Below are 18,396 nucleotides of genomic sequence, written 5' to 3' on the forward strand. Positions count from 1 at the left end.
CTGGAAGATGAACAATCCTTTGCAGGAGACATGGCCAAACTTCTTAGCACACAGATTGCGCTGAAGAGAATTCATAGCACAGTGGGTTACCCCATTAGCAAGTGCTTATGTCACTTTGCACGGATATCCTGCAGAGACGGTCATTGCAGCAGGGACTGCGAGACAGATTTAAGAAATCATGATTAGTGCCGTTCTGCTTGTCGTGCCAAAATGAGTCAAACATCGGGTATTTCCAATTTTCAACACTGCAGCGCGGCACAAAGGGTTCACTGGGCAGACCTGAACTGGGCTCACACATCACAGGTCTGAAAAGCTTGAAGAAATTCCAATTTTATTTTTTCTGAGCCAGCGGGAAGGCAGGGGGTTGTGCAATGCCCGAAACATCACGTAGAGACGATAGCAATGGGAGTATGACGAGAGGAATCGTGCTTTCTATTTAAAACACATTTAAAATTATTTTTTTGAAGATTTCCAGAGCTGCTGTTTATTTGTAACAGTTAGAAAAAAAACAAAAACTCACTGTTATTTTCCAAACTACAAAATCATGCTCTTACTGCCTGTTATATTGTGTCATTATTTTGTACCTTTTTGCCAGGGGTAATGATAAAAGAAATTCGGTTCTCTAGCGATGTGCAATAACGTAATATAGGATGGCCTGCCTCCATATACCTCTAGATTCTGATAAATAATCATTTTTTCATAGTGATTTCATAATGAGTATGTATTAGAAAACGATTGAGTACCATCAGCCAATCGGCTTCCAGCTCTAGCGGGCTTCTGACAGACATGAGATGCCCGCTAGAACGTCCCGGCACCTCAAACTTTAAAATCAATCCATTCAAGATTTGAGAAACAGCCTCCACATGCCTCGGGATTCTGCTAGCCTCAATAGCTTTTGCTAAAGTATTTTTAGACCACAGTTGAATGAGCGCAGCAGTTTTGGCTTTTGAATTAAGCAGCAGCCATGTAGATGTTTCCCCAAAGTGAAATTTCAATGCGAAAAGAAAGGTATGCATTTTTATTTGAAAAAAAGGCAGATCATCCTTAAAATATGCCTTGTTGTCTTGGAATTATTTCTAGAGTGTAAAGAAATAATGATATAACTTCCTAAGGGGGCGATGATGTCAAACCACATTACACGCTGCATTCTCCATAGGATTGAGTCTGCAGAAACAGAAAGAGAGCAACCCGCCTGGGAAAGACATTGTGCATTATTTCTGCCATGACTGTGGCCCTTCTTGCACTGGAAGAATACCCCAAAGAGATTTAACCCACGCCTGGACAGGAAGACATTGCTTAATCCCACGATTCTTAAAAAAAAAACAGAAAACAGCAGAGATTCTAGTAACAGACCAATATCATAGGTTTATATGAAGTTTCTTTGAAATAACAAAAGCAGTATACACAACAACCACAGGCAAGTTGTAACACAGAAATCTAGGTTCACAAAGCCCTTGCTGAACTAATCTTCAGCTTCCCAGGTTGTGGGACGAGGTTTGGGGTCTCTGATCCAGACAGAGCTGTTGGGAGAGTCCTGTACGCACTGCAGAGTTATCACAACAGCTGCTTTTAATTTTTTGTTTTGTTTTGCTCTTTCTTTACATCCTTAGTGCAGCTTTTCAAACGAGAAACGGGGGAATTGGGAGTCACAAGAGGCTTTGCTTCCCCACGAGGGCCTCGTTGGGTTCTAGCAGCCTGAAGCTTGGAGAGTCAGTGGAGGGGTTGGAATAGTATCAGGTTCAGGTTTTGAGGAGCTGCTATTCAGAGCCCGACCTGGGGTTTCTTAATCTGAGAATCCAACAGACGCCAAAGCGATGGACAGGCTACCCAAGAGCTTGAATTGTGTTGTACATGATGTTCTGCGACCAGAAATTGGAAATATAACAGTGAAGTTTTCTACACAGATTCTTTTAATTCAGCACTAGCCATTCATTAAAAACGAGATCATATTGTTACTAAAAGCCTTTTTCGGTCCACACCAGTGGTCTCCAAAAAATAGCATAAATAAAAGCATTATAAAAATATTCGCCGTACCCAATATTTTCAAGAATAATATAGTTCTTTCTCGTTCTGAAGTCGTAAAAAAAAAGTATCATAATTTTTTTTTTTTTTATGAGCAGTTGCACTGTCCCACTTTAAAAGAAAAACACAATGCAAAAAATAGGGCAGTTCACGGTTTAAGCACATATTGCAAGTTCCCCATTCAGAAGGGATAATAAGAGATTTACTGAGCATGTGCAAGGATCCACAGTGTCTTCTGGGAAAAGTAGTCCTTTTTTAGTGCTTTGCCGTATTAGCTAAAGAAAAGCCATGCAATGGAACTACAACTCCCAGAATGCCGTAGCCTGAAGCGATATCCCGATGAAGGGGCGGACGAGCTTTCTCAGGTCTGGTCCACCCACTCTGCCCGCTTCGATGCCTTGCAGGTGTGCACGTCCACGGTCTCCTCGCAGTCTTTGCACTTGACGGCGCAGCACCACTGGAACTTGCATTCACACTTGGTGGTGTGCGTCACCCTGGTGGTGTCGTAGCCCCGCCCACAGCACATGACCTCACAGCCGTCCGTCCCCCTTGACGCCTTGTTGCAAACTCTCCCTGCTGTTCCCAGCGACCCTGGAAACAGAGAGAGCACCATTGTGAGTCAGCAGCTGACGGCAAAACAAATATTGGGAGTTCTGCCATGCTTGGGAGAGTCACCCCACTCGGACCCCCTGCTTGCTCATTATCTGTGGCGCTCCCTACAGAGCTACGGGACTCGTTTTAGGGGTGGCTGCCCACACTGGTGCCCGTAGTCTGCACCGTGGGGCAATCAACAGCCAGCCAGGGTTTACTGTACTTGCAAACTGAGAGTGGTGCCATTGCTCAAGGAGTCCACATGGGCCTTCTTTGTTTTAATATGTTCTATCGGGCTACAGTGGCATGTAAACACATGTGGGGTTAGGAACAAGCACCACTGTTGGACTGGGGCCATGACGGTGGCGATGCATCTTCATACTACCACCCTAGACCTGATTTTCTGAGACCTCGTATCCTGCGTTTTTATTGTATGTCCCGCAGTGATGCTAGGAAAGGGTGAATAAGTGGTTGAAAACATCAGCAGGGTTCTTACAAAGGTATTGAAACCTTGTTTCGATGATTACAATAGACCACTGTATTTGGATGAGAAGGTATGACCCTAGCCCACCCAGTCGAGGTCAGAAAATTTCTACCAAAAGTTTTAGAGGGTCGCTGTGATTTACCTGCTGCTTTGTCCATGAGGCAGTAATCAGGAGAGTTCTCAAAATACACCAGGTCGTTCTTGGTGGGCTTCCTGAAGTTCTTGTTTGCCACAGTAAAGCCGGTCCCGTCCTGGTTCATAGTCACCTGGATGGCCCCATTGTACTTTTTCCGCAGGAAGTCTCCTGTCTTTCGGAAGTCTGACATAGCCAACCAGCAAGTCCTCAGTGTACAAGACCCGCTGACTCCATGACACTTGCACTCCAGCTTCATAAAACGCTTCACCGCCTGTTGAATACAGCAAAGGCAATCTGACTTGTGCCCTTCACGAAGACATGACCCTACCTGCAGTAATACCTGTGCGAAGCTTAATCTCTTGTTATTGAAAACCGCAATTCTCTTTAGTTTCACCCTTCAGATTGTAGAGTAGCCACTCAAAGCAGCAGACCAGTAAACTGTTCTTGACCTCAACTCAGATTACAGAGGTCTAGTTTCTCGCATGTGACATGACTACATTAATGTTTCCCTAACGAGCTCCAGAGCCATTGCCCGTGGAATCCTCCGCCAATTCCCTTCTTTCGCCTGTATTTGAAATAATAAATAATGCCGGTTTGACTTACACTCCTCCCACATCTGTTGTTGTGCAGATTCATGAGAGCGCGCGCGTCCTTCACTTTCTTCTCCTTGGCGTCCACGAAGGCCTTGGCGAACTTGATGCCGTAGTTGACGTTGTCGCTGCAGCCACCCCAGTCGAATTCCCCCCTGTCGTCGCGAGCCCGGCCTCGCTTGTGGGGGTCGCAGCTGCAGGACTTCAGCTCCCCCTGGCTGCAGGCCCTCGTGATCGCGTACACGACCCCGGCTGAGGAGATGGCGTACACAAACGCTGCCTCCCGACTGCCTGCCGAGCCGGGGAGAGAGAAGCGCAGAAAAACGCTGTTTAAGACACGAAAGCCATCCCTTTCACAAGTGCACCTGCAGAAAACCAGGAGAAACAACTGCGTTGCATGAAAGAGCAGTTAATGATGGTTCTCAGTGGGCTAGTTTCAAATATCCTCCGGATATCCCCTCTGAACAGACGTCTACCAATTTCAACCAATGCTGTTGCCCCCTCCTTATAACACTGCCTGTGCTGTTCACCATCTTCCACAAGCGTATTGCAGTCTCGCTCACTTTACTGTTAGATGCTTATAACCATTTCAAATGAACAGAATAACAGCTTCATCTTCAATGCGGTTTACTGTACAGAACAAGCACTGTGGCAGTGCTTTAAAAATACAACGTTTTGATTGCTGACTTTATAGCTAATCACATTTTTAACGTTTGCTGTATCATTGGTCTGGTATCTGCTCCGTTGGTGGTATAAGACAGGATCGTACTTTTTAAAAGCCTAATCTCATGCTCTCTCTTTTTCCATTTCTTTCTCTCTTACTGAACTTAGAGAAAGGACTTTGGCTACCTCTTCCCAAGCGAAATAAAGAAACACCTGCCTGTACAGCTCTTAGTACACTGAAGAAGGAATAGAGCGACATGCTTGTCTGATTGCCTTTCTCTCAGTTTCACATAGTCAAAGACGTTTGACGGATAATGCCGCAGCAAGTTAATTCTGACTGATTTTATAAAACGATTGTATTCCTTTTTTTGCTGCAAAACAGCTAAAAAGTGTCCTTGGTGTGAAGCTCCCCCACACTGTGCCCTCTTACACAAACCTTGCTTTCTTTCAGTCGCAAGCGTGCTCGGAGACAGCATGTAGGAGGACACTGTGTTCTGGGCTTTATCTTTAAACAAGCATGCAAGACAAAAATTCAAGACACAGCCTTTGATACACGTAGGCAACGGAGCGCTCAGCAACAGTCGACTTTGTTTTTTTAAGGCCGAGATCTCGATCGAGAGGTTTTCAGGCCTCTTTTTGCCTTCGTATTTCTGCGGCTTTGATAAACACAAGGGTAATGCCGGTTATAATTCAAGGAATCAACGCTTGTGTCTGTGCCAGAGCTGCTTTCCAAATATTTACATATCTGATTACTATATGATATATCACCACGGCAGAGGTAACATCCAGCCAGCTACATTTTTTTGTTCGTTTTTTTAATCTGCCCTTCCTGCGCTAATGTTTTTCTGGGTTTTTGAAGTCTTGACCCGTGTTTTAAACCACAACGGTATTAAAAACTGTTTTTGTGCCTTAAAAAAACATCACGTGTGGCAGGTTACGTGTTCTTCGTGCAAGAGGCATCATCTCATGGACAGTCTGCAGCCGATCGCTGAGGTTAAAGGGGGGGAGGGAGTGTGTGACGGGCTGTGTTGTGTGATGCACTGCCGGTATGGATTCTGTCACCTGTCAGTGAGATGGTTTTAAAAGCTCTATAAACACAAATTTTTTACCAACTCGTTTTAAATAGCCACAATTGATGCATTCGTCCCAGGAACGTTTCCCGTAGCCTTTGCACCTGCTTCTTCAAAAACCAAACCAGTGACTCAAGAATTACTCCTGTGAAGGATGCTTGATTGTGAAAGTCAGGTTTTGCTTTCGCTAATAACTAAACTGACTGCTAGTCTAGCAATCCAGAAGTGTGTGACAGCTCTGCTCTGTCGAGCTTGGGCCACTCACATGTCAGCATTAAAAGCAGGCTGCACCTCAGCCTCCCACATTCACAGACAGCCTGTGTGTGAATTCCCCTGCAGGCGCACAAGAAACCAGAGAGGATAGCTTTGTGTTGTTTATAGTGAAATAAACAGCAGAGATAAGAGAGTGATAAAGCACTGAAGCGCTATTAAAAGGATGGGCTGTAGGTTGTTGTTTTAAACCTGACGGGGCACCTCTGGCTATTCCTGACTGAGTATTTGTTCCAGCTGTGTTCCAGTTAAACAATTATGCCTCCATCCATAAACAGTTAGCTGCTTCACTATCGCTGTTAAACCTGACTTCCTCTCAGACTAGCGCTACCTCGCCTGTCTTAATGACTATTTTCACAAAGCCTTCTCCCCTCAGAAGCCTCTCCTAACTGAGTGAAAGGAATACTGCGGGGAGGAATAACAAAGGGCACGCCCTTTATTTTGTTGAAAGCCAGTTTATGATGGTGTGCAGTGATTCAGACCTCGCAGGTTCTGTTTCATCACGGCTTAAATGAACTGTAACGGTTCTTTTTATCTGCTGTGTTATTTCACGGACTGTCTGGTAAGGAATGCTCTTTGATGTAATCCTGGTGGAGGGCTCCCCTCATGGTCTCAAGATCGTATGGATGTGTGCTGACGTTTCTTAATCTGCCGTAAACACATTCCAGTGAGCAGGGCAGCTGGATGGGGTTGGACTGTAATCCTATTCTCTTGCAACCTCAGGAACACTCAAAACAAAAGAGCCTGCACTTTTGGGTGCATATTTATTTTCAGAGGGGGTGCACAAAATATAGGTCAAAAATTGACGTTTTGAAATCTAACATGAAATACTGTCCTACTTCCAGTAGACTTTTGTGATATCATTTTGCAGTTTCTTTTGATTGCATGATGTTAAATAAAAGATCTAAATTATGTTCATATCGTATTTTTCAAATGATGTCTCAACCCTAAAATTCTAGGCGATGCTAAACTTGTGGCCCGAGCTGTATAGCGAGTTCTCCAGGTGGTAACTAAGTGTGCTCGACATTTGTTCATCCTGACCTGGCTCTACCTGGTTCAGTTTACAATGAGGACACTCACTGCGCAGCATGACCCTGCCGAACACGGTGTGGTCTCGCTCCAGGGTGCTGCAGTTCCAGCGGTGATGGCGGAACTGGTGCTGACACTCGCGGATCCACTCCTTCGCCCCCTCCCCGATCGACTGCATGATGTCCGGGTGCTTCTGGCACAGCTGCCTCTGCTTGTTCACCAGCCCCGGAATGTTATCACAGATCACCCGCGCTCCCAGGGCTCCGATATACCTGCAGGATCACAAGCAGACTTCAAATTACGAGGGCATGTGGAGCCTCTCCTTCTCCCGACCGCTCCCTCACCAACCTGCCTGCACAGAACTGCAATAGTTCATGAGGAAGCACTTGCTCTGAAACCCTCTTGTTTTGAGGATCCATCACCTGACCATTTGGAAGAGACCCCCCGTGGTTAACTAGGGGTAATTGAAGAAAGATGGAAGATGGGGGAGGAGGAGGGTTGGAAATCAATTGAACTAAAAGAGGGGTAAGTGATGGGTCAGTCTATATTTGACTGAAAGATGATGTCATGTGTGTGCATATGGAGGGGGAGCAGGTAACAATCAGACTGATGCATTGAGAAGTTTTATTGTTCAAAAGCAATGACTCTTTACAAATGCCTTCAAATACAAATTGAAAACATGCATAGTAATATAGTAATATAGCAGCACGCAATGAGCGCATGTGTTACTGGGTAACTAGCTGCATCAGGAGATAGTTATGCAAACTAGTGTAAAAGGATGGATGCAGGACTTGAACCAGCAACCGTGCACACTGCAAGATAGCTCCCTAACCACTATGCAAAATAGCTCATCTGCACAGGGCTTGCATTTGTGGTGCTATTAACCTCATCCCCCTGGTAACGCCAGGGCACCACACAACACTGCACTAGTTAGATCACACTATCACCCCTCCAAAGCCGTGATATCGAGCTTCCTATCTACCACGCTTTTCAGTTTTCAGTTCCTGCACAGTAGTTGCCGTGACGTTTATTTGCTTGGGATTAGAGACAACTTCAGAATCCTGAATGAAGCTTTGGAAATTGTCCACTTCCATAGATAGGAAACACATGTATGTGTTTGATGCATAAGCTGCAGACTGGAGTGGCAATTAAGGGCTTAAGCCCCCCGGGGGTGTGTGGGGGGGGGGTGGGCACCGGGCAGCTCTTTGATCGTGATACCCAGGAGAGTCAGGCCTCTTGTACGTTGAGGTTAAATAAAGCCAGGGTTTAAACAGGATCAGAGAGCTGTTGCACAGAGTGCTTTGAAATTCACTCAGCACAGCAGTGAGCCAAGCCCAGGAGGGAAAGACACACACAGAGCAGGAGGAAGTGACGACGTCTACTCCTGTCTTCTGAACACGGAGACTGTAACCACAGCTAGAGGTAAATGTGTGGCCGCTTCAACAAGGCCAGACGCCCTCCCGCCCGGTCCATCATGCTCTTTTCAAACACCGCTCTCCTGCTTGCTCAGAAAGACAGAATTCACAACAGTTTTGACATCCAGGGGACGTACAGAGACAGGCCTTTCTCACCCCCTTTAACAAATCCTTGTGTGTTATTGCAGGGAGCTGCACTATATACAGTTGCACACTTCTCTCTTCAGCTGTTGCTGTTGTTAATAACTGTAAAGCAGACAGGAGAGGCTTCACTGAAGACAAATCCAACACGTGCGTTTGTGTGTGATGTGATGAAATGACCAATGCAGTCATTTTTAATATATTGCAATTAAGAAACACACTTGAATGCAAACGTGTGGGAATCGTTGTTGCGTTTATTTGACAGTATATTTACAGCCCAGATTTCCTTCAGTTTACAGCTCAGCAAGGTTGCCTTCAGTGTTAAGGTCACCCCTGTATTCAGTATAAGGCCACCATCTGCAATCCTTAACCTTAAGCCTCTGTTAAACTACCAAACTTTTTTTTTTAAAACTAGGAGGCAACACGATGTAACTCGTGTGTCCAAATACGATCCAATGCACCGTGACTCATTTTTTGATAAATATGTCTTTGGATAAAATGTGAAAAAGGAAGGGCCATATTTTCAAAGTGTTTCCCTCTGTTCTTTAATGATTTCCGGTTTCTTCAAAAAGAACCAAAAAAAAAAAAAAAATCTTGTTACAAAATGAAGAAAAAAAAAAAACACCTTCAGAGGACTTGACTGGAGTAAACTCTTTGAAAAAATTCAAAAAATTATTTCTTTCTGCAGCAGTTAGTGTAGCCGTTCCCTACAGCAGGTCTGGAGCACTGGGATCATTTCTACGTCCCTGTTCCTTTTTGGTGACCTCTCTTTTTTTTGTGAACCCCAATTCTAAATGGAGGTCACTGTCTTTCCAAGGGCTCTACTCCCAGTTCTTATTGCACCCGTGTGTCTCTACAGCCCCTGCTTCTGGTAATGAGGGCAGCAGATTTACAACTGTAAGCATGGCCCGCTGCTGCTTTCCATTGAGTTTTATTAAGCTGTACAGAAAGAAGCTGAACCTTTAAAAACTGTGCAGGCAGGTGAAAGAAAATGTTTTGTTATTTTACAGGGTGTGTTATAAAAAGGCAATGCTAGCTCGGGGGAAACCCATACTGAGTTCTGGGGTTTAATGTTATTCTTCAAAGGAAATGTTATTCATTAAATACAAGCGATCGTCTCTCAGCTGCTTTAATTGTAAAGCGTTTCTGAGGTCCCACTTTTTTAATCAAAAGACCTGCTGCTTTTATCACACAAAATAAGCAACTTTTTCATAAAATGTTTAAACGACTATATTTTTTTTTCAGAAACCATGTTTTGCAAGTATTTGATGATTTTTTTTTTCAAATCACAGGCAGTTTAAAACAAGCGATTGCAAGTTATAAATACATTATTTTCCCCAGACAATTTGGTCTTGAATAATCTTTTCAATGCCCTACGGTTCTCCCTCGATATTTTACAGTGTGATAACTCACTCGCTTCATTCACTGTTAATCCATGTTAACATCAACATTAAAATCCCTTTATTCTCCTGTGTAAGGACCATAGCTGTACATTATAGAAATTAAACTACGTTTTGGGTTTTAATATATGGCTCTAATAAAGAATAAAGATATATATATATATATATATATATATATATATATACACACACACACACACACACACACACATACATATATATATATATATATATATATATATATATATATATATATATATATATATATATATATGATTGATGCATTTTAACAACTGAAATTCTGTTCCATATACTTGGGGAAACTAAACTACAGAAAAATGAGATTTAAAAAAATTGGCCTGCTGCCAGAATGTTATCATGCTGATCGGAGGCACGTAAATGTTTTGAAATGTATTAAAATCATCACTAGTTAGCTGTGTAATTGATGGCAACACTGACTGTTACAGTGGTTCACTGTACAATCCCCAAGAGAATCCCTAAAGCCCAAGACTCCAGGGAACGTCACTGCACGGTTTCAGGACCTTAAAAACCCTCCAAAATAACCAGATCTCAGCAGGACGCCATCGCACATCTGTGGAGCAAGCTCAAGGAGTTTTACAGCCGATATAAATCCCTGTTGATAGTCGAGAGATTTGCAATAACATGCTGTAAATGTCTGGGCTATTTACAAGGTGTTTACTTTCAATACAGCAGAGGCAAAGTATGAACACTAAGGCCTGCTGGGGGGGAAAAAAAAAAACAGCCACCTAGTCAACACTACAAAAGAATAGTCTAGCGCTTCATCTGCAGGAAAGCAGTCTGCAAAACTCAATCTCGTCTTGTTCCAGTATTAAACTGGGACCAGTTCAATCTAGTCTACAATCCACAACCGGACACGACACACAAGACAAACATGAATGAATTCACAACCTGCATGCTGCTTGCTCTGCGTTGGTCCTGAGGGTTACCTCCTCGTTGGTGGGAGCTGGAGGGTTCTGCCGGTCCGCAATCCTAACTCAGATTCAGTATTGTTTTCCAGGTCGAGGTCGATGCAAGTGATTTAAACGGCGGCACTAAACACTGGCATCGTTTTTAATCATTGAAATCGAACTTTGCTGACAGGAGTGCACTGGAGACACTGTTACACGTTTGATTTTCATAACCCCGGTACACCAGAGGCTTTAGCAAAACACTCCTCCACTGTTTACATCAGGTTAGACCAATTTTCTAGCACTTAGTCTTATGTTATGTTGGCTAAAGGTTCATTTGGGAAGTGCTCTGAGAAGATGGATGGCGGTAGTAATGAATGGGGCATTTGATTTTTCTTTCCCCTTTGCAACACTAGTACTGGACGCTGAGCGATTGCCCTCGCTGACCCAAGCTCTATTTATAGTTTAAGGTTCTCCAAAGTAAATATTATTGTGGATTACAACTTTTGAAAATAGCTCACTACTTCAGCATTATAAGTATACCCCTTTCACTATAACTGCAAAACACTCAATGACAGAATAGACAGCGTTACTAAAAGAACATGGGTTGTCCTATCAGATTCACTTAATTGTAATCATACATCCCTTCCACTGTCTATCACTTATAGAGTAACATATATTTGACTTGCTGTATCCAATATCTATGAATCGTTTCAAAACACCATCTTACATGTAAACTTTCTAATATAATGCTTTTCACCACCACAAATTATTATTATTATTATTATTATTATTATTATTATTATTATTATTATTATTATTATCCTTATCTTTTTTTTTTACATTAATTAACTAAACGTCTAATTTCTACTTCCTTGTACCTAATCACTTCCTGCGTGGTTGGTCACATTATCTGATTGCAGTCAGACCATTGGAGGAAGGTCGCCCTAAGAACAGGAAGACTCTGTGGTCTGTTTGCTGGCTGTTGAGTACAGAAGCCATGCAGCTGTTTATATTCCAAGCACCACATCCCAGGAAACACGTGTGCGGTGAATCAGTGGACTGCCCAGACCAGAGAGTTTAAAATAAATAATATTCTAACCACAGAATGGCGACACGTGTACAGCATGCGCTCAGTGCTTTTAATTGCTGTACAGTTTGAAGAAGGAAAATAAAACAAAGGTCTTCATTGATGAGTGAGGCCTTCTCAATAATTATTACTGAGATATTAAACTATAATAATAATAATAATAATAATAATAATAATAATAATAATAATAATAATAATAATAATAAACACTACTCCTAATATGAGGGATTAAACGGTGCATCGCGTTTATAATGAATCCGTGCACACGACACCCTTCAAAAAGGAATCACTTCATGATTGATGCGCCTTCTTACACAGCACAGAGCGTGCGCAAAAGCACATGGCTAATTTGCATATAGAACTCAAAACCGCCGAGTCGCTTCGGTCTGCAGGTAACTGCCACAAGGACAGCAGCAGCACAAACTGACCCTAAACACCATGGTGCCTGCAACCCTTACCATTAAACCATTACAGCATGTTGCCTGTTTCTAAAGGGACAGTCATTTACGCAGAAATGCCAAGATATTTAGGAAGCAAAGGTCTGAGTGAAGAAATCAGATCTGTCCCTCCTTCAAAAAACAGCAGAGATGTCTTAACGGGTTTTGGAGGGTGGGGGGTGCTGTATAAATCCAGCAGCGTGTTTATATCTACACAGCAAGAAGCAACACAGCAACATCTAACCCAAGATGGGTTTTTGTCCGAAACGTCCTGAAAGAAATGATTGTGTGTATATGTGTGTGTGTGTGTGTGTGTGTGTGTGTGTGTGTGTGTGTGTGTGTGTATAGCATGCACAAAAACGGTGCAATTTGATGTAAAGACGTGAATAAAGCAGACCCTTTATCATATTCACCATTGTATAATATCCGGTAATGTAAGAATGTGCGGGTATATTCTATAAACGGACTCTATCATCGAATTCTCTGAAAGCACACTGCACTTCAGAAAATAAACCCCGCCTTATTCTTAGGCTTTTCTGTAGTTATGGAAAAGTGCGCTCTATTAATGATATACATGTCTGTACCAAACATTGACAGCACGAAACATACACTGTCCACACGCATACTAGTAGACATGTCGTCTAACTGTGTATTTATCATAACACATGGAACTGACAGTTCTGCATCGGTCTTCCAGGTATGTTTTAAGGCTACTGCATGCATCTCATTTAATTGATTCGGCATTTGCAAAAAGAATAGGGATTAGAAGAGTCATTTGTTTCAGGCATCAAAATAAATTGTGGTGAACAGCGTTTGTCCGCTTCACTGTTTGAGCTTCATATCGCTTCAGCCTCATTACACACTGTGCAGTTAAGCCGGCTCCAAACAAGTTACAATACACTGTATTAATCACAACGTTTGGCACATCATTCATATCCGTGAGTAAACTGATTCTTTTATAAATATTTAGAATAAATGCTTTCAATATTTGGGTTACAGTCGCAAAATTGGCAGTTTGTTTAATATGATTCGTTAGTTGAAGATATTATTATTATTATTATTATTATTATTATTATTATTATTATTATTATTATTATTATTATTATTTTTTATTTTATTATATTTTATTTTACAAATATAGACATCAGCTGAAAGATCAGTCGTTAGAAATATTTAATCAGACAATAAATCAGATCTAAAAAAAAAAACCCCACTAGATACAGGTGAAATCAAAATGAAATGTATAGCACTAGCAATTTACTGTGTACGCAGTATAGCCTAGAAACCGAGTCGCTGTTACATAATTGTACAAATGAACTCAGAAACATCCCATTTTTACATTATCACAACCAACAACGCAATTAAGAACAGGTGTTAGCTACACGAACCCGTGCCTTTAGACTTCAAACACACTTTAAACTCTCTACGTGTTATAGTCTGTGTGCAACACAAATAATAATTGTGTAAAATATTTCATTTTTATTAAGTATAAATGCAGGCTACGTTGAATATTTACTCACAGTGGCGGTTTTTACGTGCTTGTGTTTGTGTTAGGAGGTTGAGTTATGTATTAATTTACATTTGGATTCAATAGTAAATCATTTGCTTTTCAAAAGCAATTACATTTGAACAAGCACGCATTGCTTTAGAATGGCTGAAATGTAACAGCCGCCTTCAATAGGAGAAAACAAGCAACACATTGATTCGGAAATACGCTGTTTCACAGATGTGATGCCGATCATCTGCACAGATCTCTAAAAAAAAAAAGGACAATAGTCAAACCAACCCATTAATAAATCAGAAATGATCGAACTTTGCTAAATAACACTGAGTAAGAATAAATAAATAAATAAGATTGAATACAAGTTAGTGAAAATAAGTAAATAATAATAAATCGTATTAAAAAACAATCGAGAAAGCAAATGGATGGTCCTTCAACATTCTTCGTTTAATTATGTTTCAGTTTAATAGAAACAGATCCGGTAAAAGTTAAAAGTGCCCCCCCCCCCCCCCCCCCCCCCCCCCCCCCCCCAATAGTTTAAATAACATCTGAGCGCATTCCAGGATGTAAAAAGAATCAAAGAAAGAAAATGGAAAAGAAAAGATTCGGTTTAAGGTTCAAAATCCCCTTGATATTTTAATTATACACGACCCCCCTGTCGAGGGATTTGAAAGAGACAGGATAGCTTTAATCTCATCAAAAACAGCTAGCATCGTAGTTAAAACAATCCTTTCCGTTCTCTGAAAAAAACACGAAAGATTGAAAGCTGTGTGAGTGTGAGTGTGTGTGAGTGTTTGAGTGTGTGTGTGTGTGTGTGTGTGTGTGTGTGTGTGAGTGTTTGTGTGTGTGTGTGTGTGTGTGTGTGTGTGTGTGTGTGTGTGTGTGTGTGTGTGTGTGTGTGTGTGTGTGTGTGTGTGTGTGTGTGTGTGTGTGTGTGTGTGTGTGTGTGTGTGTGTGTGTGTGTGTGTGTGTGTGTGTGTGTGTGTGTGTGAGTGTGTGAGTGTGTGTTAGTGTTTGTGTGAGTGTGTGTGCGTTTAAGTGTGTATGTGTGTGTGTGTGTGAGAGTGTGTGTGTGTGTGTGTGTGAGTGTGAGTGTGTGTCAGTGAGTGTTTGAGTGAAGGACTTACCACCAAGACGAGTCCGCCCTGGGCGTTAGCGTCAGGAGAAGTAAAATAAAAGCGAAATATAGCCGGGAGGTGGCATTGGACCCATCCGAGGAAGATGCCCCTTTCTTATTGAGCTGCTTTAATCCCGAGCCCCCGGGGGCCAGCGCCGGCTTGCCGAGGATCCGTGAAGACCCCTGAACTCTATTCAAACCAAACATCTTGCATCAAAGATCTCCAGCAAGACGAATGCAGGCTGCGTAATGCGAAGAGAAAGCGTTCAAAACGCCCAAATGCGCTCTCTGTAACAGCCGCTAAACTACAAGCTGTTCTCCCGAGTCGCTTTTATTTTACCGTAGTAAAATGTTATTGGATAAAAACCTGGCTTCTTATTTTTAAATTAATGTATAATCCAAACACGATGGGATTTATCTGTGGTCCGCACGCAACAGAGAGCTCCACCGATCCAAGTGATTAAACAGTCCTGCTCCTTGAGCTGTAGAAATGTCCTTCCTTATACAAGAAGCGTCTGTAGCATTTCACTCTCAAGAAGGTCTTGCTGCGTGTCAGATAAACTGAAACGCGCTTCTCGAGAAACTGGACAAAAAACGTTGACTGCTCCTTTGCCTCTGTTGTTTCGCTGAGCAGAGTGGACGCGGAGGGAGAGATGTCTTGGTGTGAGATGCGCTTGCCACTCCTCCTCGTGCTCCACATTGGAACTCGCAGAAGTTGTCGGTCTAACAAAGAAGGGCACCGCGAGCTGCCCACCTCACCTGCAGCTGTTAAATGATATGCAATAGCTTGATGACCAAAAATGCATCTTTCGAGAGGTATAACAGAGCTGACGTGCCGCCGCCACCACTGGGTCCCAACGCCCGCCCGCGCCCGTACAGAAATTCAACGCGCTCTAGAACAGCACGGGTTCTTAGTGTGCCTGCACATCGTACGATTCATTTAGGATATGAATTTAAAAATACTGTAGACGGCATTCACAGTGTTTAGTATTCACAATAAATAAATACACAAATACCAAAATAAATAAAACAGAAGCTGCACTGAGGATTGCTAGGCTACTGTCCTCATAAAAGTTTACCAAGGCATGTTTTTTTTTTTTTTTTTTTTTTTTTTTTTTTGCAGTTTTAGATGCATTTATCCTGGTGTACCCCGGTGTGCCATGATCATCAGTGTGCTTTATCATACCTCGCTATTCTTTGCTTTGTTTTCACTGTGCTTCACTTTGCTCTGCTCATACCATGAGAAACGTGTATATAAGGCTGTATGTACACTGTGTAGAAATGGAATCATATATGTTGTGGCTTTATTGTGTTGCTTTGTAAAACATTTATGCACTTATAACCTTTATTTCAATGCATTAAATCACTACGATATACCAACTATACCCACATCGTTTAATAGAACAAAAATAAGTTCTTACTTTGACTGACGTCATAAAACTATATGGGTCACACAACCAAAGAACGACGATGTAAAATACCTATTGAATTATATTCTTGATATATATTTCACAACGGTGATTTAAACAATTAAATCTGATTTCATGAGACCAAAAACGTAACCAATACGATTAATTGAAATGCAATGAATTGTCGATTTTATTATCCTACCTGTTACCAATGCCTAGGTAGGTATTCTTTAAAAAAAAAAACATTGCATTTTGAGTCGTTTGTAATAAACACGCTTAATTAACCACATTTAAAAAGAAGACCTATATAGTAATTATTAAATTTAAACGATATTATCAGATTTACAAATATGTATGCTTTATGCTATTTATCTTAATCAAGATAATATAGAATATTAATAGCACATGTTTTGCCTCAATAATAGATTATGTATAAAACGCCATGCATGTTAAACTAATGAACAGATTGAGGGTAGATGGAAAATTATTGCATAAGGAATTAAACACGGAGTCGGTATATTTTTTCATTTTGATTTTGATGTACTGTATATTTGCAAACCCCTCTCAGGTGACACCTAACTAATTATTGCATACCATTTTGCATACCTATGCTGTGTCTGTATCATACCGCCTTCCAGACTTACCATATACATCTGTACATTCCATACAGGTATGGGGTCTATAGTAAGCAGCTACCCGATTCACATAAAGCTGTTTCTATTTATAAACGATGCAATATTTATAGTAAGGGTTACTCTGTCAGTAAGCACAACAGGTGGCACAAATGAAAAAAAAAATGTAATAAATGATCTAACATCAAAGAACAACATCATTTTCAGTTCTAAGTTTAGAACCAATTATTTTGCGTCGGAGTGTGGCTCCTGTGCGTTACTGCGCGTAATCTCGTTCCAAACGCCAGTGTGGCTCCTGTGCGTTACTGTATGTAATCGCGTTTCATACGCCGCATTCCTACAGTCAGCACAGCTGAGAAGTCCTCATGTATATATATATATATATATATATATATATATATATATATATATATATATATATAGTAAGGCGCTGTAATGGTGCTTCTGTATAACCCGTCAAAGTCCTCAAAAATAGCCAATGTCACCCATTGCCCCATCCACTGTTATGCGTTGCACCGCTGCTTTGCAACACTGTAGCTTTCGGCATCCAGAGTGCTGAGCACACACAGCCACACGTTTAAACCAAAGAAACACATTTACAAGAACACACTGTAATGCTGAAAACGCGGATAGAGCGTATACAATCCCAGCAACGACTAGCACCGGTGTGTACTGGTCAGAGCTTGTACGGTTACTGGATTTCAGCCGCTCTTGCGGGTTCTGGAACTGGTTCAGCTGATCCAAGTTAAACAGGTCAGCAGGGAACCCCGAGGTCTGATTACTGCAGTCATGCTGGACAGCTTTCCCTGCTGTTCCTATCTTATTCTCAGGGACTGCATGGCGGTTGTAGACTCGCCCCTGTAAGTTAGAGTCACTGCGATCTGAGTAAACACAGAGCGGAGTTGTTAAGGTTAAAGCTACAGTTCTAATAGCACGCCGGGTCTACAATTCAATTTACTATGCAATTTGTATTTCTACAACACACTTCACTGAGCAGGAATCCTGAATCAAAGGCTTGACTGATTCATTTGAAAAAGCAAAGAAGGTTTTCAGCCAGGGCTTACATAGAGGGGGGAGGAGGGTCTTTAGTTTCGTCTCTCGAGGCCTGGGTTCAAATCCATCTCTAGTGATCTGAAATCAGACTCGTTCATTTCTGTCAGCTGCAGATCGACACCAGTTGCGTTAGAATTGAAAATGTGGCATTGCTTACAGGAACACAAAGGAGGCGGTGTGATCAGCCTATACCTCGCTAACTCTCAGTTGGATTATGTTTAGAGCATTTTGCAGCTCTGTGGAATCCTCCTGGTCTGCATCAAGAAGCTTCTTTTTAAGCGTAATCCCAGGGTAACCATGCATAGGGCGTTGATGATGCAATCCATTGCGATTCTGCACCCGCCAAACTGCACCAGAACATGGCAATTAAAAGAGATAGGGAAGAGATACCTTTTGCGGGCTAATTGGTGTAACAAT

The 18,396-nt window shown here is 41.9% G+C and overlaps 1 protein-coding gene across 1 annotated transcript; it reads right to left on the reverse strand.

Moving 5' to 3' along the window:
- Nucleotides 1-1,259: 1,259 nt before the first annotated feature.
- Nucleotides 1,260-16,310, reverse strand: LOC121299512 (protein Wnt-2b-A). Its single transcript, XM_041227266.1, has 5 exons — nucleotides 14,896-16,310; nucleotides 6,907-7,127; nucleotides 3,837-4,114; nucleotides 3,240-3,504; nucleotides 1,260-2,613 (listed from the first exon to the last, which is right to left on the reverse strand). The coding sequence occupies exons 1-5, from the start codon at nucleotides 15,090-15,092 to the stop codon at nucleotides 2,384-2,386; spliced, it is 1,191 nt and encodes a 396-aa protein (XP_041083200.1). The 5' UTR covers nucleotides 15,093-16,310; the 3' UTR covers nucleotides 1,260-2,383.
- Between the last annotated feature and the right edge of the window lie 2,086 nt (nucleotides 16,311-18,396).

This window comes from Polyodon spathula, chromosome 25 (genome assembly GCF_017654505.1).
Source record: "Polyodon spathula isolate WHYD16114869_AA chromosome 25, ASM1765450v1, whole genome shotgun sequence".
NCBI lineage: Eukaryota > Metazoa > Chordata > Actinopteri > Acipenseriformes > Polyodontidae > Polyodon > Polyodon spathula.